The sequence below is a fragment of the Coffea arabica genome, chromosome 6c, assembly GCF_036785885.1.
Source record: "Coffea arabica cultivar ET-39 chromosome 6c, Coffea Arabica ET-39 HiFi, whole genome shotgun sequence".
NCBI classification, from domain to species: Eukaryota; Viridiplantae; Streptophyta; class Magnoliopsida; order Gentianales; family Rubiaceae; genus Coffea; species Coffea arabica.
In genome coordinates this window covers 21,380,604-21,404,592 of record NC_092320.1, presented here as the reverse complement: position 1 = coordinate 21,404,592, position 23,989 = coordinate 21,380,604, and the positions used below count along the sequence as shown (strand labels likewise).

General features: G+C 35.3%; 2 protein-coding genes and 1 long non-coding RNA gene across 5 annotated transcripts; 1 reads left to right on the top strand and 2 right to left on the bottom strand.

Moving 5' to 3' along the window:
• The first annotated feature begins 1,689 nt into the window (after positions 1-1,689).
• LOC113691859 (uncharacterized) lies at positions 1,690-6,168 on the top strand. 2 transcript variants are annotated; one of them, XM_027210186.2, is made up of 8 exons: positions 1,690-2,843; positions 2,922-3,054; positions 3,444-3,659; positions 3,841-3,996; positions 4,140-4,392; positions 4,901-5,307; positions 5,416-5,532; positions 5,617-6,168. In XM_027210186.2, exons 1-8 carry the CDS (start codon positions 1,831-1,833, stop codon positions 5,947-5,949), a joined length of 2,628 nt encoding a protein of 875 aa, XP_027065987.2. In that variant the 5' UTR covers positions 1,690-1,830; the 3' UTR covers positions 5,950-6,168. The 2 variants fall into 2 exon arrangements, with proteins under 2 accessions (XP_027065987.2, XP_071909382.1); XM_072053281.1 differs by having other exon boundaries at positions 2,919-3,054.
• On the bottom strand, positions 3,059-7,215 carry LOC113691860 (uncharacterized). Of its 2 annotated transcripts, none has more exons than XR_011815984.1 (4): positions 6,935-7,215; positions 6,664-6,723; positions 6,393-6,542; positions 3,059-4,382 (listed from the first exon to the last, which is right to left on the bottom strand). It is a non-coding gene; the product is annotated as an uncharacterized lncRNA (long non-coding RNA). The 2 variants fall into 2 exon arrangements; XR_003448802.2 differs by having other exon boundaries at positions 6,393-6,564; positions 6,935-7,210.
• Positions 7,216-8,792: 1,577 nt separating this feature from the next.
• LOC113693789 (DNA gyrase subunit B, chloroplastic/mitochondrial) lies at positions 8,793-23,289 on the bottom strand. The gene is made up of 21 exons (XM_027212479.2): positions 22,954-23,289; positions 22,449-22,578; positions 21,989-22,069; positions 21,780-21,893; positions 21,230-21,286; positions 20,246-20,347; positions 18,112-18,262; positions 17,916-17,992; positions 16,755-16,865; positions 14,778-14,848; positions 14,477-14,618; positions 13,757-13,852; positions 13,470-13,598; positions 13,216-13,330; positions 11,888-11,955; positions 10,865-10,978; positions 10,669-10,785; positions 10,449-10,502; positions 10,263-10,368; positions 9,599-9,729; positions 8,793-9,285 (listed from the first exon to the last, which is right to left on the bottom strand). Exons 1-21 carry the CDS (start codon positions 23,145-23,147, stop codon positions 9,217-9,219), a joined length of 2,229 nt encoding a protein of 742 aa, XP_027068280.1. The 5' UTR covers positions 23,148-23,289; the 3' UTR covers positions 8,793-9,216.
• Positions 23,290-23,989: the final 700 nt, after the last annotated feature.

Below are 23,989 nucleotides of genomic sequence, written 5' to 3'. Positions count from 1 at the left end.
ACCCCTAGTCGAATCTATGCATGCGTGTGTGTACACACATATATACATATATATATATATATTTATATATACATATACACACACATATATATATGCGTGTGTATGTATATACACGGAAGAAACACTCACATTCGGAAGAAAGGGCCTTCCACTTGATGCTGCTCACTTTCTTTTAAACTAAATCACTCACGCGCAATGAAGAAACAAACGAAAAAAGAAGAAATTTTCATTTATGACGTTAACTTGTTTTGGTTTTTTTTTTGCCAGTTTTCCACCCATTTTTGGAGTGTTTTTATGCAAAATCTGCTTCTAAATCTCCCTCACAAAATTGATGCATAATATGTACCAATTGAAGGGAGTTTTTTGAAAAAGATAAAGTTAAATTGGATTTTTGAAAATTGTGGAATATACATTTAATTTAGATGTATATTGAGTGCACCAACCAACAGAATAAGGAATCCAATTAATTTTTTTTAAGGTTTATGCACTAATAATCATATTCATACTATTATGAAAAATATTATGCTTCCTTTAGAGAAATATTTTAAAAATAAAAAAATGTTAAAAATCAAGATCCAAAGACGTTTATTTCAACCAACATTGAATTTAAGCTTTGGGTATAATATTACTTGGACGATTCCAAGGCTTATCTTCTTTAATAAATGCAGAATTAATCTATTTACATCTTGGCCTACGCAATTTCAATGAACTTAACTCTTATCCCCTTAATAGATTGCATTTGCTATAGGCATTCTAAAATTGTTCACTAAATAAGCTATTTCGGTACCTTTCAAGATTAAAAGTTTAATACTTCTCGATTAAGTAAAGAGGAGAACCGAATAATTTCATAACAAATTTCCATGATTTAGTAAAGAAAATAAATTAAGTAAAATTGGAAAAAAATATATCCACTCTCACACAAAACTCAAAATAGAATTTCTCAACTTGTGCAGCATTATAGAAAGACCAATTTGCCCACAAGGGACCAAATTTAACTAGTTTCATTATGGATTAACTTTTTATGCATTAACAATATATTAATTTTTTCACAGAAGCAGTTATGAACGTATAACATATATGCATGATTTAAATTTTAAATTTGAACTTATATTATATAGCAACAGTCAAACCCAACTAATGTATAAAAATGTATCCATTGACAATGTATAAAAAACTTGAAAAATTTTTCAATCACATTTTTATCTCACATATATCAAATAGGTACGGTAATTTTTCTATACAAAGTTCAGAAAAATGCAAGCGAAACAAAACCTTATCGTTTTGTTATGCAAGTTGACCAACCTCCCTAATTATGACATTTTCATCCTTCGAGGGATCCAATTATGACTTTGGATTATGACATTCGGGTATGTTTGGAGTACAATTTTTCTTTGAAAAATTACAACATATTTTGTGGACATATTATCAATCATTTTTTTATTTCACATATATCCAATCCAATCGTTACACTACTTTTTCTATAAAAAGTTCAGAAAAATCCGATCTAAACAAATTATTGTTTGGCTGCGCAAGTTGACCGCGTAAATATGAGATTTTCATTCTTCGGGGGACCCAATTATGACTTTCAAATGCCACTTTTTCCCCACTTCCAATTCCAAAGTGCATATTGACCTTTCAGTGTTTTCCTACTATTCCCAATATATAATAGTCTATGAATACTACTATTCTTCAATCCAAAAAAAAGCCTGCAGAATCTAGAAGTTTTACTGTTAACTGCGACAATCCAATGTTTCCACGTATCAAATCTTCAGTCTATAAAATATTCATGGTCCAATGAATGAATAGTATATCCATTCTTCAAATTCCAAAATGGCCACACTCAAAATCACAAAGAAACATCACAAACACCTAAACAATCCCTTCAATTCTCCCCCACAGTCTGGCCCTTTTGTTGAAGGGAAACTGTTCTTTAATTCGCAGACACTTCCTTCACACCAGATCTTTGACATTGGTAAAGATTTTCAGGTGATTTGGTCATCAACGGATGGAGGCTCTCTTTCAATATCTCATAAGTCTCAGCCTGCAAGACACATATGGTCTAGTGTTCCAGGACAGGCTTTTGTGTCTGCAGCAGTTGCAGAAACTGAGGTGGAAGAGAGCAGAGGATCATTTCTTGTCAAAGATAATGAGGTTCATGTGGTATGTAATCATCAAACAATTGATTGTATTAGGGCAGTAGTGGACGATTCTGATGTCAGTGTTGATGTGACAGATCAAAATCTTCCATCGTTTTGTGATGGAAATGCCACAAAAATGGCAGAAAATGGTCGTCAGTCTCCTGCTTTGATGCTGACAGGAAAGATTATCGGTTCAAAGAAATGGAATAAGAAAGTTCAAGATCCTAAAACCAGTTCCACCGCAGGTAATTCGGAGGACTGTTCTATTTTTGCAAAATACTGCATTTTGTTTGATCAGAAGAACGGTAATCAAGTTGGATTTCAAGTGAGGCTGGGGAAACCAAATGTGGAACTTCACCAAAGAGTTTCTTCTAAAATCTACAAGGGCTTTGCCAGGAAGTTAACTGGAATTCGGAGACGCAGAATTGGATGGAGTAGATTCTGCTCGAAGAGGAGAGTGTGTCTAGCTGTTTCATCATCATCATCAGACGAGGAAAATGTAGTAATGAAAGCTGCAAGATTGACAGATTTCAACAGAATTTGGCTGACATATGAAAGCGAAAGAAGTGAGAGATTTTATGGTTTTGGAGAGCAGTTTTCTCATATGAATTTGAAAGGAAAAAGAGTGCCAATTTTCGTTCAAGAACAGGGAATTGGGAGAGGAGATCAACCAATCACATTTGCAGCCAACTTGGTTAGCTACAGGTAAGAGTTAAATGCAATTTCTTTTTAAATACCAAAAGGCTAGCTATGTCTGATTGAGATAATTTGAAATAAAAGCAGGGCAGGAGGTGATTGGAGTACAACTTATGCTCCTTCTCCATTTTATATGACATCAAAGATGAGGTCCCTTTACCTTGAAGGATACAATTATTCAGTCTTTGACCTAACAAAGCATGATAGAGTTCAAATACAGGTAATGTTTAAATACTTTGCAAAGTGATCATGTCATTTATCCAGTTCATATTCTTGAAAATCGACATACGCCTTGAAACACCAATTCAACTTAACCTTAATTCTAGAAAGTGATTTCACCTTGTCAAATCAAACTCAGTCTGAGGAGTTAGCATCAAATGCTCTGATGTGTTCCAATTTATGACCATTAAGTGGTCAACTTTCTGAATTTGTAGTATAGGTTGTACAAAAGCACATAATAGCAGCATAGATTTCGATAGATAGTGCAATATCAGAATCTGTTCAACAGTTGCAGGCTGCCATGATACTCTCAGTGCATCTCGGGCCAATTAAATATTCACATCCCAATTTTAGAAGAGTTAACAGCCTAAACTTTTTGGTAATTCTTAGATCAATGGAGACTCTGTTCAAGGTAGGATATTGCATGGAAATTCACCAACTGAGCTGATCGAAAACTTCACAGAAACTATTGGAAGACCTCCAGAACTTCCTGAGTGGATAATATCTGGTGCTGTTGTGGGAATGCAAGGTGGAACAGATGCTGTGCGCAATGTTTGGAATCAGCTACAGACCTACAATGTACCGATATCTGCATTCTGGCTACAGGTAAAGAATCACCTGAAACAACAATTATTATGATGATGACTTCGTAATGTCTTCTACAGCTTATGATCAGATTTCGAGTTGGGAATCTTCATAGCTTGCAGTCTGCAGGCTGGACAGAGTAATATGGAAATTGACACACGGAAATGCTGTATTAGTACTCTTACATGTTATCCTCCTGCAGGATTGGGTAGGGCAGAGGGAGACAGTGATAGGCTCACAGCTATGGTGGAACTGGGAGGTAGATTCTGCAAGGTATATGGGATGGCAGAAACTAATCAAAGATCTTAGGACTCAACACATCAACGTGATGACGTACTGCAATCCTTGTCTAGCTCCGGTAACTAAATATCCTTTCATTATTATACTACTCTTTACAGATTCTGGTAAATGGTACAATATTATGTGATTTTGTACCAGTCCTCCAGTTGGATTGAGATTCTATTATGGCATTTTAAAACTGAACTCTTTTCACTGATGCAGATGGATAACAAACCTAATGTCAGGAGAAATCTCTATGAGGAGGCAAAGAAGTTGGACATACTAATAAAAGACAATCATGGAGAACCTTATATGGTTCCAAATACAGCTTTTGATGTGGGAATGTTGGATTTGACACATCCATCAACAGCAAGCTGGTTTAAGCAGATTTTGCGAGGCATGGTGGATGATGGAGTCAGGGGGTGGATGGCAGATTTTGGTGAAGGCCTTCCGGTAGATGCTCACCTATATTCAGGTTGAACACAAAATTCTCATTACAAGAGATGTTAGGGCCACTTGATAGTTTAATTAAATTCAGATATAGTGTAAGAAACAAAGAGATATCATGCCATCTGGACTGAAAACACTAAGATCATAATGGCTCTCTTTTCCTTGACATCCTTTGACTTGAAAGACTGATGAAAGTAGAGTAATAATGCACATAGGAAAACAGGCATATGTCTACAAGAATAATCTTCAGAAGAACAAGATATACCAAGACAGCAAAAAGTGGTCAAACTTTTATTTGAGAATTTGCTAAGGCATAACAAAATCTGCTGGTCAATGTGTTAAGTAGTCAGAAAATAATATATATAAAATACTGGAGAGTTATTTGTCAGAAAGGAAAATTGGCCTGTGTGATTCTTATCAACCAAATAATGGTAGGCGAAACTCAGCACAAGGTACTTTATCAAGCAACTTTTTATTCATGTAAATGAATAATAGCTTGCTAATTTGATGATGGTGATTCACTTTTTCTCCAGGTGAAGATCCAGTGGCTGCCCATAACAGGTATCCAGAGCTTTGGGCCAAACTCAACAGGGAGTTTGTGGACGAATGGCAAAATTCTCATAGTCATGGTACAAAGGAACAAAAAGGCCAAGATGATGGGTTGATTTTCTTTATGAGGGCTGGGTTCAGGGACAGCCCTAGATGGGCAATGCTGTTCTGGGAAGGGGATCAAATGGTAAGCTGGCAAACAAACGATGGCATAAAAAGCTCAGTGGTTGGCTTGCTGAGTGGTGGAATTTCTGGCTATGCCTTGAACCATAGTGACATCGGAGGCTACTGTTCAGTAAATTTACCATTTTTCAAATACCGAAGAAGTGAAGAACTGCTCTTGCGGTGGATGGAGCTAAATGCATTCACCACTGTGTTCCGAACACACGAAGTAAGTAAAACACTTCCACCTAAAGCTACCAAAATACACATTAGTACTTTGTTTGACTATTGCATCTTCTAACAAAATAATTTTGGTTGTTCGCATATATGCAATCAGGGAAACAAGCCATCCTGCAACAGCCAGTTCTACACAAACCACAAAACATTGTCACATTTCGCATGCTTAGCAAAAGTATATCAAGCCTGGAAGTTTTACAGGGTTCAACTAATAAAGGTGATTCTCAGATATTTTAAACTTGCCTTAAAATTTCATTTAGCCAAAACACCCAAATGTTAATCTTTTCTTCTGTATATACAGGAAGCCTCCCTAAAAGGTCTACCTGTATGTCGCCATCTATTCCTCCACTATCCAGATGATGAACGTGTTCTCAGCTTCACCTATGAGCAATTTCTAGTTGGTACCGAGATCCTAGTTGTGCCTGTTCTTGACAAGGGGAAGGAAACTGTGAAGGCCTATTTCCCAGCAGGAGAAAGCTGCTTGTGGAAGCACATTTGGACAGGAAACCTATATTCACAGGGTACTGAAGCTTGGATAGAAGCTCCAATAGGGAATCCTGCTGTTTTTGTCAAAGATGGTTCCCTTGTTGGAGAGACCTTCCTGAAAAACCTTCAGGAATATAGTTTACTATAAAGACTAACCATTAGGCCCAGAAACGGAAGATGTTCAAATAACCAATTGCCTCCTCAACAAGGAAACTTGTAGCATAATATCTCTCCATTTCAACTTTCACTACCTTAGGTAGTTGATTCTTCATGTAGATTACATGTATATTTGCAATTCAATGTAATTAAAGCATTTTGAGTTTAAATATGAATGTCAAATTTCAATACCATGAACAGTTACAAGTCATCGAACTCTCCTTCCAATGAAACAATATCTCCTTGGCTAGTGTCACTGTTTTGAGCTGTCTCTTTTCTTCTTCTTCTTCTTTTTTATTTGCATTTTTCTTATGGGTGAGGGATGGTGTGAGAAATTCTAACTTAATGCATCCTCAATCATCAGTTTCCCTTGTATCAATAACACGTACTTCTGTTATTTTGACAAGAAAAATTTTAGCAGGAGAGGAAGGTCACCTCATTTTAAGGCCAAGGCATGCTAGAGGTGCACCAAGGCGGCTAACAGTGGCTCTTATAGATCAACAACTAAACTGCTTTAGCTGGCAGCGGGACTCGAAATACGAGCGCTCGCAACGCAAGAATCAAGTGAATGTACTTCAGTAGAATCTGCGAATTTTAATGCATGACACTGATAGAGGAAGACTATTCATTGAGGTTTCCCAAGGTAAGAATCACGGGATAGGACACAAGTCAAAAGTATTTAACAAGCTAAACAGCAGGCACTTACTGATTTCGGACAGAAAATCCATGTAATAAGGAAGTAGAACTCCTTACGATTCTCTAAATTCTGCAGAATTTACAAATAATGGTGAATTTGCAGAAGCATCCCAAGAGGAACATTAGCAGGAGAATATTTATCACTTAATATAGGAGAAGAGCAACCACAAATAAAGGAAGCAATACATATTAATCAGAGGTTTAAAAAATATACAATTCAAATTGCACATCAAATTAATCATGAAATTTGCAGTTATGGGTACAAATGAAAATGTACTGACCTTCAAGAAGGCTTGATGAAGAAGTGCCATTTCTGCAGCTTTGAGGAGGATCATCATTTTTGGAGTAGGAATGTTGCATTACTTGGTGCAATTCTACTTTTCTTTTGTTTGATGTGTTTGCTTTTGATCATCTGGCGGTCAAGGATTTTCCTTATAAGACTTCAGTTGAGACTGTTAAGTCTCAAACCAACTGATTCGAATACATGGATTGGATATTCTCTCTGTCAAGAGCAATTTTGACAGGTGACCAGACGTGTTTTATTTTTTATTTGTTGGGGCCTATTCTGGTGCAGGTCTTTTAGTTCAAGGTGCTACGTATTGTAGATGAATATATATATGTTCATTATTCACGCCTTGCATAGAAAAAAAAGATTTACATTACGATGTTTTTATTAGTTTGCCATTTAGCACATTCTTTCTAATAATTCTTCTGCAATTCTTTTAGGCCCTTAGTTTGCCAAAATGAAAATTACAACTCAAACCATCCACATTTAGACTATCTTTTGCTTATGAAATCACAATTTTTATTAGAATCCATAACTAGTATGATCAGTTATTTTGAACAAGATTTTGTTATCGAGAAAATTACAGTTTTGGTATCAAATGTTTGAGGTATCGGTAGTTTTAGTCCTTAAAAGTTTGGACGAAAGCAAATCTAGTTCTAAACGTTTCAATTTCTAAGCATATATTTACTAGTCATGTAGCTAAATAGTAAAGACTAATTGCTGATCTTGACTATTGTGCATGCAAGTAATTAGTGCCCTTTAATTACAAATTATGGCCATCAACATTTTTTTCTAATTTTTGAAAATTTAGCTGTGGACACTTACTACTGACGTAACTGAATTCCAGTAATATATTGTGAAAACTAATTAATTGGACTAAATGTGATTAGAAATTAAAATATTTAGATCTAGATTTGCTTTTGTCCATACTTTAAAGACTAAAACCCCCATGCCCCAAACATTTGATACCAAAGTTGTAATTGTTTCTTTTATAATGTATACACATGTCACTTATATATGTAAAAGTAAATTTTAAATCATTATTCATTTTGTAAATTTATCGCTCACCTGTTCTCTTTCAATATCATACGTGCACCAATAAAACGAGTTGTAGAAAAATATATGAAAATGTTAAAGGTTATGACTAAACATAAAGATGTGCGACAAATATGTGTACTTGAATTTGGATTCAATTGAGTTGTTAGATGACCGACACCCATCGACTGATAACATTAGTGCAATTGGATCACTCAATTAGACCCTGTTTTCAATGGCTACCCGAATCCAATGTAATAATTGGATTTGGGTATTGCACATGGATTTGAGCATATTTGAAAACTTGGATTGATCGAGGAAAGGTTTAGATAAATGATTCCTCTTCGTTTAAACTATTAGTTTCTGCAGAAAAATTTTATACATTTTTCATTAACACATTTTCTTCATTTTTTTTCACCTCACTTATATCAAATCATTACAGTGCATTTTTCTATAAAAACTCCTAAAAATAACAAATCCAGATAGGAGGCAAATATCCATAACCTTGTAGATTCATAGAATTTGGTGTTTTATTAGTTAACATTTGGCAGCACTTATGTACCTTTCCCAAACAAGGATTTGCATTAAGCCATTATTGACATTTGACACCCATCTAAATAGGTTTAGAGCCACTCCACTTGATGGAATTGTATTGGATAGAAACAATGCTAAAGAACATTATTGTATCCTCAATAAACTCATTCAGGGTACCAAAGTAGTTGGGCCTCACATATGATAAGTTAACTTCAACATAAATTATGATCCCACAATTTCAAATCAATAAATAAATTTCAGAGAAAAACCCTACAAAAGCCAAGGAGAAAAGCACCTATTTCTTGAATATTATCCAAAGTCTAATGGGTAGGAAAATTAACATCATCTTTTCTAACAAATCAAGTATCAATTCTTTGGAGTAGGACATAGCTTGGTTACAGGGGGTAAAGACTAGATAAATTTCAGAGACAGAAAATAATTAGACACTAGGAAGCATTAGTGGGTGAGGAGTATCAGTCTTGATTCATCTATTTTTCTCTGCAAAAGCAGCACTTCAGCATAGACTCCTTGCTGGATCGGACAAGTAACAATTGCCAACCTAAAACAACTCACCATGCAAAACGAAAATGTCACCTGACAAGCTTTGCCGGAAGGGCCTGCAGACTTCTGCAGAAAAAGTTCTCCCAAGCTTCACACCACACAACATATATAGAATCAGTTAAACATTTTCCAGATCTGATTCTAATATCATATGTCCAGTTGATCAAGGTTGACCATGCTCATGGAGTTCTTTATAAGCTCTTTCCTCATGTCCACCTAGAAGAGTAGGCAGAGGAATGTGTCAAGACGAAAACTAGGGAAAAAAATTAACGAAGGTCCAAACTAATTAACAATTCCAGCCCTGAAGCAAATTCAGGATTGTACAAGAAAATGTCAGCACTATAATGCAAAAGCAACTTTTTTAAGTGCCGTTAGGACTAGCCCTGCATTTTCATGTTAGATACTGAATGCAAACTAGGACAAAAATCCACGCAAAATGCAACAGATCAAATGGATATTAATTGTCTTGCCAGTAGCTTATTATTGAAACACAAAAAAAAAAAAATTTTTTTGACATTAATCTGCTTACCTGACTACCCATGAGGGACGAGAAAACTACATTTGCTTCTGCTGCATCCTCTACCTTCAACTGTTTTAGCAGCCTTGTCTCTGGATTCATAGTTGTTTCCCACAGTTGCATTGGCATCATCTCTCCCAAGCCTGCAGTTTTTCCCGGGATTATGGCAACAATAAACAGTTGGATTTGGGACACAATTACAAGAACAAAATAGTAGAATGTCTGCTCACAAAAATGAAACATTTGAATGTTCTTTTCGTACGCAGAATCATTTTTTTTTCGGGTGCAGCAAACAAATATCACTATCATTTTCCAGAGGACTAGACAAATGTGGAAATCCAGTGTTTTAAAACAATTAGTGTCCTTGTTTGATCTGGCACAATGAATTACAATTATCTACTTGTTTCTTCAGCAGTTAATATCAAAGACACATGTACAACAAGTTTCAATAGGTTTGCTGAAGATGCTGCTCTTATTGCGGCCTACAGTATGTTTTAGTTCGTCTATATTCTAAATCAACTAAATCTTTCCCTCTATAGTGCAACCCATTTCTTGACATTAGAGCAACAAATCTTTACACTTATCCCATTGACAGCAAAGCTATGCATTATTAAGATATTCTCATGTAATCTTCCTGGGCTCACCATACACTTCCAAAATTAGATTCAGCTTGTACCTTTGAATCTCTGAATGTTGTATGATGCGTTGGCAGGAAATGAACTCTGAAGTTTTTTCAATTCTGAATCATCATAGCAGTAGTATATTTGCTTTCCCCTCTCAACCTGAACATTTTAAAGGAAGGTGAAAATGAAACCTCTATTTACTGAAAATAAGCTCATCAAAAGAATCGTCAGTGAGAAACCTTGTATAGAGGAGGGACACCAACATATATGCAGCCTTCATCAAACAATGCTTTCTGCAAGCAGTCAAAGATTTATTACGATGCCCAAGAATTTGATAAAGATAAACTTTTTACCATCAAACTCAATGCTCATTGTGATGCTTGATCTTTTGAATCCACTACACCATGACAATAGCCTGGACAGTCATGATTGCAATACAGTTCATATCACCTAACCTACCTCGTATCTAAAGAAAAAAGTCAGCAATAATGTTCGAATGTGAGCACCATCGACATCAGCATCTGTTAGAATTATGATTTTATGATATCGAAGAGCCTCCTTTTTGAAATCCTCTCCCTGAAAGATAAACTGTTGATTCAGAAAACACCAAATTTAGGTGGTCATGCAGAAAAGAGATTAAATGTCATATTATCACCTTCACACCAAGTCCTAGGCCAAGAATAAGATTCTGAATTTCTTCATTTTTGTACATTGCTGCTTCATCTTTCCTTTCAATGTTCAATATTTTACCTCTCAAAGGCAGAATGGCCTGCATTTCATTACAAACTACATTTAACACCCAACGTGGTCTCTATCCAACATCAAAGCTGGGTCTTTAAAAAGAAACACCAGAATCAACATGAAACCAAACATAACAACAGGGAGAGAATGCTGTAATCTTTTCTACAAATCACAAAAATATGAGGGTTCCATTTTTTCAACCAAGTTTACCATAGCACTGTAGAAATCTCTATTAGTTCTTCATAAGAATTAGATAATTACATTCATGACATTCTCCCATCCAAATATTCTTTGAGATCACAAGTCCAAATCGTCCTTATATCTGGAATTTCCTAACTTCCAACATTTTGTATTTATATTAGCAGAGAGCAAGTTTGAGCATTCATCATTGCTCCAGTGTGAAGTAAAGTAATTCAACAAATAAAACCTCCGCAGCATTGTCCTCCAAATTGGGACATACAGAACAATCTAATAATCTATATCCTGGATTAGAGGTGTAATACAAGAGCTTTACTTAGTCCTCAGAAAGAGAGGTCCTGTGGGGAACCAGGTTTTGTTATAATAAGGGTGGCAAAAAGACAAAGTAGGTCAGATTCTGGGCGGAGCAAAGAACTGCAGCTATCATTACTTAATTCCACTTAATTTCATCAGTTCAAGAGGAATGAGAAAACGCTCAAGTTCTTTTGAGCATCTGAACATAACGCTCCTGAGCCAATCCACCATGGCTAACGTGCTTCTTCCTCATCAAGTTTGTGGAATATGTGCATACACGACCAAACAAACAGACGAACAAACAAACAAACAAACCAACCAACCTTAGAAAATTTATTCCTAAAAAATAGAGGAAGTTCAGCTCTAAAATGATATATTTCTTCTCTGCTCTCTATACTATTTATTCAAAAAGGTATATTCCAGATTAAAAAGCTGAAATTTTCACCTGAAAGCGCCGATCACGACCTTGTTTTGCACTTCCACCGGCTGAATCTCCCTCAACAATAAAAATCTCTGAAACAAACAAGAAATGCCAATATTTTTCTCATAAAACATGGACATGTATATCAAGGTGACATGCAACTTTAATTTTTTTTAAAACCCCTAGAAATGGAATCCCGAGATATGAAAAGTACATAGAAATCAAAGATGACTTTACACCCATTGCTACTTCATTATCAGAATAGGACATCAAATTTTGCTATAAGCTGCCACAGATATTGGATATAGTGGTTAAGAAAACACTTTGCACTTGGGTGGCCTGTTAAAATGCAGGTTGTAGAAAATAAATTACTAAACCCTGAAACTAGTAGGAAGTTTTAAAGGTGGCAAATTTCCTTTTTTTTTTTCCTTTTTTTCGTCTTCATCGTCTTCCTTTTTCTTCAAGTGATCAGTATCAATATGTTTACAGTCTCAACACTCATCAATAGAATGGTTCTATAGATAGTAACACTACACATAGAACGTCAAAACATAAGCGACTGTTCTCCAGACCTAAAAACAGTAATAACGTTGTTGAAGTGCCTACATTTTCACAAGAAGAATATAAAGATGAATATAGACAAGCCAATAACCAGCCATAAAGATCGATATAAGGTATATTCAAGTGAATCCAGAATGACTACTCAGTCTATTTTCCCAGCCAAAAAGACATGCCAATAACCAGAAAACACTTTGCACTTTGGCGGCATGTTAAAATGCAGGTTGTAGAAAATAAATTACTGAACTCTGAAACAACTTCAAATTTTTAGAGGTGGCAAAATTCTTTTTTTTTTTTTCCATGTTTCTTCTTCTTCCTCCTCCTTTTTTGGTCAAAAAGAGGTGGCAAGTGATTTGTATGAATATGTTTGCATGTTTGCGGTCTCAACACTCGTTAACAAAATGCTTCTATGGATAGCAATACTAAATGTTAGAACGTTCCCCCCAAAAAAAAAAGGAACGTCAAATATAAGCAACTGTTCTCCAGACCTCAGAAACAGTGATAACTTTGTTGAAGTTCCTAAATTTTCATGAGGAGAATATAAAGATGGATATAGAACAACCATACAGCAGGTATATCCTAGTGAGTCCAGAATGACTACTCAGTCTATTTTCCCAACCACAAAGACATGCCAAAAACTATAGCCAATATCAAAACTTGATTTTAATGACATTTCAAAGAAGTACGCATAGCATTGACCAACTGCTTCATCCACAACTTCTGATATTATAGAAGAGGGAAGTAATAAGCACCACTTCAAACTTTAGAACTAAGTCACATGAAATTTAACATACCAGATTCTTCGGGCTCTGAGGATGAACAATCAGCAAGCTTTCCAGGTAGAGAAGATGATTTCAATACACTTTTTTGTCTCACCAATTCCCTAGCCCTCTTCGCTGCAAGTGAAGCCTATACATGTAACAAGAGACAAGACTATAGTTAGAAATGGTAATAAAACAAATTCTGAATTGGATATGAACAGGAAAGAGATTTAAGAACCTCCAGTTAGATAGCCAGCTAAACCTTCAACATGCATATTAAAGCACACCTTATAAGAATTAAGAGCCTTCAAAAGGATTGAATCAAGAACATCTGGATGCAACTCCAAGTATTCAGTAAGATACTCTTGAACAGATTGATCAACAACCCTCCGCACCTCTGGGTTTCCCAACCTTGTCTTCAAAAAACAATGAACCGAAATTGGAAATGAAGCTCCAGTGGTTAAACTAAAATGTAGACAATTGTGTCAAGTTGCATAGGAGGTGAAAAACATCTCTGGCCATTTTCTTCCCTGTTCGACAATCTGAAACCAAGAAGTTGAATAAAATAGAGTACCTTTGTTTGCCCTTCAAACTCTGGATTCGGAACTTTAACTGATATTACACAAGTTAATCCTTCCCTTACATGTTCACCACTTAAACTGATATCCTCCTGGAAAGGAGCAAATGATGCATTAGCAATAACCTTCAATTATATCCAGTGTACTAGATACTGCAGTTAGATGTATCTATGAATACACTTTCAAACGCACAAGAAGTGCAGACATCAAGACTGCAAAATGTTTGACTTGTCATAATCATCTTGAATTAAGTAATGCAAAAATCGTGTCCTTAATTGGTATTTGATAGACAGATTGAGCCATAGTACTAAAGAGGATATGTGCTCTTTTAACATGCTATCCGTTTATAAATGTTAAAAGGTTCCACATCCAAAAGGTACCGTTCAAGTGCTGAACAGGTCGACCATCCATATATGGGTTATGCTGGAATTCAAACTAAGTCATTAATCCAACAACTTAAAAACTCATCAAATATCATATAAACAAACATATATTTGGACAACAATGACATTGGTCAACATGCATGTGCAACCAGGTGAAAGATCCCCAGCAAAAAAATGTGCTGTCACACAATCACAGGTTAGTCCAATGTAGACAACCCAAATAAAAATCATGAAAGAAAAAAGAGGTGATGAAAAGGAGTGAGAAGGAGAACACATGTTGCTTGAAAGTAAAAAATGGCTGATAAGAAACCTAGAATTTTTTGGCAACATCACCTTCATAATCTTCGACTTCTTTCCCATGTTGTTCAATGTCCTAGTCAGGGCAGCCTTGATGCCATCTATGTGAGTCCCACCATCATTTGTCCGGATGCTGTTGGCAAACCCATAAAGTCCTTCGTGATATCCATCTGAGCACCTGAGTAAATATTAGAGGAAATCAATTTAATAGTCCACTTCAATGGTTGGCAATTTTCTGCAACTAAGTTTAACTATAAATACATGAGATCTCTTAGGTTTTTTCAGATTCTTTAGTCCCATATACAAACAAAAAAAAAACAAAAAAAAACAATTTTACCACTGGAGAGCTGCATCAATTGTGATTCCATCTGCTTCTTTTCTGAAGCCAAATACATCATGGATAGGTTTCTGAAAAATGAATTCTTTAGTCAAACTACATCAAAACAGACATACAAGAGACAAATTAGAATTATGTTCTAAATAACTGAAACAATTAACATTGCAACCCGACCCCCAAACAAAAAAGCAAAAAGAAAAAAAAATCCTTATTGTTGGCCAATTTGACCGAGCACATAACCTATAGGAGTGGTTTAGTGCACATATAATAGTAGCCAAAAAAAAAACAAAATCTTGTTTGTGCTGAAATAGTGCCTCCTAGGAACATACAGCAAGCTTGCTCTTCAGTCAATTTCTTGGGACCAAAAGTCCTCAAGACTTATTGCAATCTCATGAATGATATCATATGCAATTTGGTATTAGTCTCTGAATATTTTAGTTAAAATATTACTTCTGGACAACAGACAGGGAACCTATAGCGATGAAAACTGAGATAGGAAAACTTTGTCAGTAACTCCTATTAATTTCAAAAATAATATTTTCATTGGCCAACTTGGATATTTATTCGTGGTAGTATAATGAAAACATATATATGATAAAAATCAGATAAACAGCATCACTATGCTAGATTTAACAGCTTCTAAATGCTATTAGCTCTTAAATGGAGGCCTGGGTTTGCATTTTTATTTAAAGCAATTACCTCTAAATAATACAATAAAAATCAGATAAACATGTATATGACAGAAAATCAGATCACAAATGGCATCAATATGGTGGATTTATCAGATTGTAATAAGCTATTAGCTCTGAAATGGAGGCCTAGTTTCTCATTTCTATTTAAAGCAATTACATCATAATAATGACACATAGCAGCAACACATGATTCAAGGAAAAAAAAATCAGATCACAAATGCCCAACGGTCCAAATCTTTGATTTAACAAATTAGAAGAACATACAATTATTCTCAAATGGTCATTGCTTAGCAACAAATCACCATGCTAAATAAAACAGAAAAATGTTACAATTTTTGAATCGTCTACATTTACACTACGGTATCCCTATTGCACATTGAAACACCATTTTAAGTTTACCTTAGTGGCCATATTACATTATTCTTCGGAAGAATTTAAGTTGCATACTTTCCAAAAAAAACTCTCATTCCAAGAAATTGACTAATATATACTAATCCTGTAAAAGTATCTAGATACAGATAAGTCGGATAGAGAACTGCTTTAGGAATAAAAGATTACAAATCAAAAAAGCGATTCAGAACATGATGGAATACAGAAATAACAGAGTCATAGCATCCTCAAGATTCAAAGCCAAAAATCCACCAAGAATAAGAAGATACTTCTTTTGAAAAAATAAGAACCAAAAAAAGACAGATGGTTCTTCTTGTTATGAAGCATACAACATTTGCAGCCATGCAGCTAATATGTAACAGCTGGTGTATATATAAAAAGCCAGCTGGTGATATGTATTCAGCCTAGAGACATTCTAAACACTGCCATATGGCATGAATGAAATTCCTGCAGAACTTTCAGATGGAAAAAAAATCACCAGGATTTATTTGTTTAAAGTGGAAAAAACAATCCCTTCCATCTCTAACGCCCTCATTAGGGTTCCTATTCGATAACTGGGAAGTCAAATGCATGACTATCTTTATGGGTCACAGCCAGGTATAGGCTTCGAATATTCAGCAACAATGCAAAATTTGGATTTCTAAAACAAATATATTCAAGTAGGAAAAGGAGCTTAAAAGAATATATGTGCACATGACAAGAAGTTAAATTACTAAAATTGAGTGCAATCACCTCTTCAAAACCTAAATCACTAATTCAAAGTTAAGATGAAATGCGCATAGGGAACCTCAACAATTGTTACTCCATCTAATATTCAAACAGCAAAAAAAAAAGTCAAAAAAGTGAATTGAAAAGCATTAACAGCATAGTACCCACAAAAATTCAGGAATCATACCTTGTCGGTATTTAACCATTTCACATACTCAGCTAGCCCACCAGCATAAAAGTATTCATTGTATTGGATCTTTTCTGGCTCTATATCCTCTTTTTTTAGCGTAATTGTAAGCTGCAGGGTTGAGATAATCTTTAATAGAAAAGCCAAATTCCATAACACAAAAAAAAAAAGTACACACAAGGTAAAGTTAATAAAACTTGACAAAAGTATATTAGAGAAAGTAGAGTGAAATTAGTCCTATAGAGGAATAACTGAAAAGGATTTAAAAAATAAAAAAAAATAAAAAAAATAAAAACCCTGTATCCCATATTTCCGTACAAGCATATATTTCAACCAAATTAGGCATACTGCAGCAAATCCCACCATATTAGGAAGAGGACACACTAAAAAAGGGGAAGCTTAAAACTGGGTTAATCTGACATATTAGGGATAACCCTCAACAGTAAATGTGCATGATGCACAAGGAAAGAATTACCGACAAAAACGAAAAACTAAAGTTGGTTAAGCCACAAACTATTAAGAGGAAGCCATCGCGTACCAAGTTCAAAGGGAAATGCTTTCATTTACCTGTTGTGTCCAGGTACTTTTGAACAAGAATGGAATCCATGATCTCTCTCTCTCTCTCTCTCTCTCTCTCTCTCTCTCTCTCTCTCTTTCTCTCTCTACTAAAGTTGGTTGATACCACATACTTTTGGGAGGAGGAGAGGGCAAAGGACCAAAAACTTTGATTTATCAGTTATGTCCAGGTAATTTTGAACAAAAGCGAGATCAGAGAGTCACGATGAGGGCTAAAACCCAAAAAAATCTCATTTAGCCGTTATGTGTCCAATGCTTTTGAACGAAAGAGAGATCAGAGAGATCCATCCTCTCCCTCTCTCTATCCCTGTGCTGTTAAGTGTCAGCATCAGTGTTCATGTGTCTCCTTGTGGAGTATAAGTATGAATTCACATCAATTTTTTTGGCATCACTGCATAAGACTATTTTTCTATTGCCAAAATAGCAACTAGAAAATGCATCCAACAACTAAAATAGCAAAATTCCTACTCCAGAGACTACAAAATGCAAAATGTTCTCATGGGTTTATATTTCTAATAATTAGCAATGTCTACAACTTCCAAAGTTGGGGAAAGAATAATCAAAAGCTACAAATTATAGTTATACCTCAGGATTTAGAAAAGCAAGCTCCCTCAATCGTGCAGCAATAGTCTTATAATCAAATTGTATCTCAGATGTGAACACTGCAAAAATGTTTAAGAATCAACAATAAACCAAGAATTTAAGGCCCAGTACAGGAGATAGAGATTATCCTGAACAGATAGTAGCCACAAGCCAGAAAATTCTTGCACAAAATTCTAACCTTCCTGATCTGGCCAAAACTGAATTCGAGTCCCTCTATGATCTCTTGGTTCCGTGGGAAGCTCATGATAAATTAACGGTGTCACAGGCTTCCCACGTGAATATTTCTGACTGAATTCTTTCCCGTCACGCCAAACAGTCACTTCTAGAGCCTGTCAATAGATAATAATGGTGAAAGGAAATCAGGTCAGTTTCTTCAATTGAAACTGGTGAGCAACTATCCATACTTAATACAAAGCGGTTTCTGTATGTCCATCTATGTTTCAAAAGGAGAAAAAGCAAGCGTTTACAAAGTATAATTATCCTAGGAGTCAGATTCCTTTCTCCCACAACCTCCCTACCCCATCCAGTGGCATCTTTCTCTCTAGGAAAAGAAAACCCAGGTTTGCTTGCATGGCTATCCCAAGGCCTGCCACAAACTATGAGGGATATTGTCAACTTTGAATTTTTCAAATAACCTTAAAAATCAAAAAGGTTAATATGTTTCCAGATAGTTATGAGATACTAATTGTAGGCAAAAGAAAAAGAAAAAAAAGGAAGAAGAACGCATCCACAAAATAAGGGTTGTGCAATCATCAACACAAAAAGGTAAGATAACCGTAACACCATCCAACTGCATGATATATAGTGCAATCTTCCAGTAAAATACAAAAGGTAGGAGAATTGTAAATTCGTCGAATTTCATGATTTACATAGCTAGTTAAGATTGCTTAAAAAACCTCAACAGAAGGAGAAGACAAAAGCACTATACAACTTTGTTCTTTGCTTTAAAGCACAGTCAAAAACAATTATCCAAGCAATAAACTGCAACTTTGACTTGCAATTCAGTATCTCAGTTAAATAAAGGAGATAATATTAGAAACCTCCCCTGAGGTTTATCTTAATATCACTTGGCACCCCTAAGGTTTTAAAAATTCACTTACCTCCCTTACTTTTGTTATTTGTATAACAAAATTTTTAAAAGCCCTAAACTACCCCTTCACTTGCTAAATAATAATATTCCTAAACTAATTTGTTCACTTCAAGAAAACTATCACCTAAAAAACAATCTCTTATAGTACTACCACATCTATACCCCATCAAAAATAAGTTTTACAAATAAAAAAGATATTTGAAAAGAAATACACTTGCACCAATTTAACTCTATATGCTTAAAACCGATTTCTTATAAAATCCAACATTCTTTTTCAACTTCTTTTCAACCCTTGCCCAAACTATCAAATAATACCAATCATTATAAAAATTAACTCAAAATAAGCAAATAAATCATACCCCACTTTATCACAATCACAAAAAATAAAAGATAAACAAAATTTAATTTATTATAATTTACAAATAAAATATTGCATAGTCATCCAAAAAATGAGTAATAGAGAATGATGGCGAAAAAGGAAAAAGAAGTGACTTTCATTTTTTTTTTTTTTTTTTGAGCTCCATTTATTTGATATGTGAATTATGTGTCAAGTGAGAGTTAATATAGTCTTTTTACAATTACTAGGAGAGGTAAGTGATATTTCAAAAACCTCAAGGGTGCCAAGTGATATTAACAGAAACCTCAAGGGAGTTCTCATATTATCCCTAAATAAAGTCATTCTCTCTATTAGCTTCCACAAATACCATACCAAATCCCAAACAATCTACAGTCATAGTCTACGTGAGAAATAAGAAAAACACTAGAAAGTTGACTCTGCAGAACACAAAACTTCTCGGCAACAGCAAGAAAGAAGCATGGCAAAACCTAGACAGAAAGTACATTCTTCCTGATCAGTATACAGCATTTTACAATCGAGGAATCAAAAGGAATATATATTGAATTACATTGAATTAAAAAGCATTCTCTCTTAGAAATATATTGAATTAAAAGGAATCAATCAGTCCAGCAGGAGCCCACTAATTGCTTTCGTAGATTCGCACTAATATATTGCATAATTACAAGCTTCAAGCTCGTGATTGCTAAACAATGATAATATATCAGTGAAAGTGGAAGCAAACAAATGCAAATTACAACTTTAACATATGCCACTAGAAACTAAAGGCCCCCAAAACAATGAGTACAATATACACAACAAAAGATATATATGTCAATTACATGAAGGACCAGGACTAGAATGAAGCATAGTATCAGAGATGAATACCTCAGACAAAGCATTAACTACAGACAAGCCCACACCATGTAATCCTCCTGAGACAGTATATCCACTACTGGAACCACCAAACTTGCCACCTGCATGCAGAACCTGCACCATGTAATGATTTTAAAAGCTATCCAGCAAATTCTGCAAAAATAGTTCTTCCACTCAGATCAAGATGCATTAGTTAAATGCAATATTAGAAAGAAGTCTACACAGGAATGCTTGTACATGGACATAGATAAGAATATGCAGCATTTACAAACATCATGCAGCAGATGACGTGATTAAAATCCATGTCTAATGTAGAAAATATTGAGTTCTATAATGCTTCATTTGTTTAACAGGAGAAGAAGAGAAAAGAAATGTTCTGGAGGTGAAATGGCCTGTTTCTTTCATTTGATAGTTCCTTTCCATAAAATTGGAGGGATGACAAACTCCTTCCAATGCCTAGAAACTTGCTGCCCAAAACTGGGAAGAAAAGCACAGGAAAGAGGAGGGTACAAAATTTAAGTTTCCAATATGACTGCTTTACCCTTGAAAAAGTTGATACAGAATTCGTCAATGAGAGATGCCTCTCCAAAGTCTAAAAAAAGTTTCTCTTCTTTCTCAGTCCAAAAGACCCACCATTGTCCTTTCTTGTTATTCATCAGTAGTTTATCAACATCACACATATTACTCTATCACCAATTCCTTATGGCATTCTTTTCGAAAGATCATAGATGTGTTCTTTTAATTGTTGATAAATTGGGTTTCAAAAGAATAGACAACTAGCCATTTTCGTTTTCCCAAAAAACCACATTCGTTAATCAAATCTTGAGTCTGTATGACATGTTTGGTGTCTGTTGTTCAGCTAAAACAAAAAATGATTAAAATTCTTCAAAGGGCTACATTCCAAGATCACAAAACCTAGAACTTCCACTATGTTCAACCAACTCTATCACTGAAATAACTTGGATACAAACACCAACAAAATTCTAGCAAAATTACCGTCAACACAGTTTCCAGGGAAGATTTTTTCGTCATCGGATGCAAGTCAGTTGGGATCTGCACTGCAAAAGATATGTTAGAGCAAAAAAAAGTGTTCTACTAACTAAAAGAAAAAGCCACTTTTAATCAAGAGATACATTCTAAATCACAACCAAATTTAATCATATAGTAATGGTCCTCAAAGCCTAAAAAAGAAAACTTTTTCATCTCTCATCTGCAAGGAATGTGGAAAGTGTTTCCATAAGTAGCATCAATTTCTTGGAAATGCGCATCAAAATTGAATCATAGAAGCCATTAAACAAATGCAGAGTTTATGAATAGATACAAAACGCTTATGTGTAGTGTGACATGCAACCAAAGTACGAGCATGTCCGGCATAATTGAACAGTAGCAAATTGCTTAAATTCCATGGGCTAAATGCTTCAGAATGGAAGCGATTATAAATCTCTACACCACAAATAACAAGGTTCTAGTGAATGATCATAACAACTAAACATAAACATAGCCTAAATCACATTTTTGAGAAAAAGGTACTATCAACATTGCTTACCCCACGCCCATTATCTGTGATGCTCACTGAATTGTCAGCAAGCAGGACGACATCCACTTTTGAAGCAAAACCTGCCTGTGCCTCATCAATGGCATTATCTAAGATCTCATAAACCTAGACAGGAACACATGGACAGCAATCATTTCAAGTTAGCATGTACCTAAAGCAACAAATTTACGCGTCACAAACAAATGAGGAAAAGAAGGTACCAATTGGTGAAGCCCACGAAAGCCAGTGCTCCCAATATACATTCCTGGTCTTTTCCTCACAGGATCCAAACCCTCCAAAACCTGAAAACCCATTGCACTCAGTAATTGCTTAATGGAATTAATTTTGATGAAATCATATATGTCTCATTTAAGGTCCTATTGAAGCTCAACGATCAAAAACAAAATATTCACAACTGCATTGCACAGTTTCTTCCCCATATAAATTTCCACCAAAGTATATTCAAAATAGAACCAAAACTTTTCCCCCAAATGAATATAACAGGGTCCTAATCATTTCATTCGGTATCCAACTACTAAAACGGCTTCTATGTATTTAAAATCAAAAGCTCCCCACTGTTATATAACAATGCAGGGGGCAACACTCAAAAGTGAAAGGAGAAGACAGGAGTAAGCACGCAAAAGAAAATAAATAAATAAATAAGGGATTAGTTTAATTGACCTGAATTTGTTCAGGACCATAAGCACTGGAACTTTTAGTCCCTTGAAATGCTTCGGTGGACATAAATGCTCTCGGGCACGCAACATTTTGCGCCAAATTCTGGTTTGAAAGACTAAATCTAATTCTCCGCCTAAACAACAGGGAACAGTTTCAAGTTATAACAACAACAAACAGCTAAAACTAATTAAATCAGATTAAACACAAGTGCAAAAACCCTCTAGGAACTTCCATATAAACTTTAGCAACCCAACAGAACACTGCCTCTAAACTATCAAAGTAAGCCCTTTACATATTTCAACTCCAATGAAAAAATTAACTGAAAAAACAACCAAGAATAGAATTTTTTAGCAAAAAAAAAAAAAAAACAAGAAGATTAAACATATTCTTTTACCATTTAAGTTCTTAAAAAAAACTTCTGTATTCCAGGCAACCCTCATTGAACTACTTGAGTCGATATTAATAGAAAAGGGAAAAGGAAAACAGAACTGAACAGAAAAATCAGTACCTGAGGTAAAGTGGGAAGGAGAGGTGGGGAGAGGAGTGGGGAGAGGAGTGGGGAGAAAGAGGGAAGAAGGTAGCAGTATTGGCGGTGCTTTGGGAGTGAAAAGCAGATGAAAAAGCGGAAGATAATAAGCGGGAAGCAGAGGCCATTCTCCTAGTATTGTAGTACAAAAAAGCTGGCTTCACAAGAAGACCCATTTCACATTACGAACTTCCTCGGCGCTTCACCGACTTTTCTGTTCACGCTTTCCGAAGACCCACTGCCCCGTGCAGAAGAAGAAGAAGAAGGACTTGGGTTTGGAAATTGCGGGGAAGGGAAAAGGGGAAGTTTCGACTTTCGATGGCTTTCTGAAAAAGAAAACGGGAGATAAAATAGAGGCAGAGAAGAGATGGGAGTGATTTCGGACTTTGGGGCTGTGTTTTTTGGGTTTTTCGGTTCAATTAAAAGGCTCGCATGGATTACTTGTTTTTTTTTTGGACTCCATCTGCAGTAGGATTAAGTAGTAGTGTTTTTTTTTAAATTTTATTGTAACTATCTATATAAAAAAAAATTTGAAAATCTTACTATAACATTGTCTATGAACATTTTTTAGAATGTATTTTGAAGGCTTTTGAAAATATTTTTCAGAATGTATTTTGAGATATTTTTAAAATTTAAAATTTTTTAAAAATTAAACATCACCCCCTAGCATTAGCTACTACTGCAGTACCGCCACCACCTCAGACTCCCCTCCCTCTTCTTTCCTCCCCCTCCTTGCTCTTTCCTCCTTGCTCCTGCCCATCCTCTCCCTCTCCCCTTCCTTCCTTCCCCTCCCCTATTTCCTTCTCCTCTCCTGTCATTCCTTTCCCCGTTCCCCTCCCCTTCCCCCTTCTGGTCACAGTCAAACCAGAGGAGGAAAGGGTTAAAGATTATTAAAATTATCATAGCTGAAGGGAGTATTTATTTATATTAATTTTAGAAGATTAATCATCACCATGACACTTTTACGGTCATATAGTTTTTATCTTAGTTAAAATATTTATTGAATTATTATAATTGG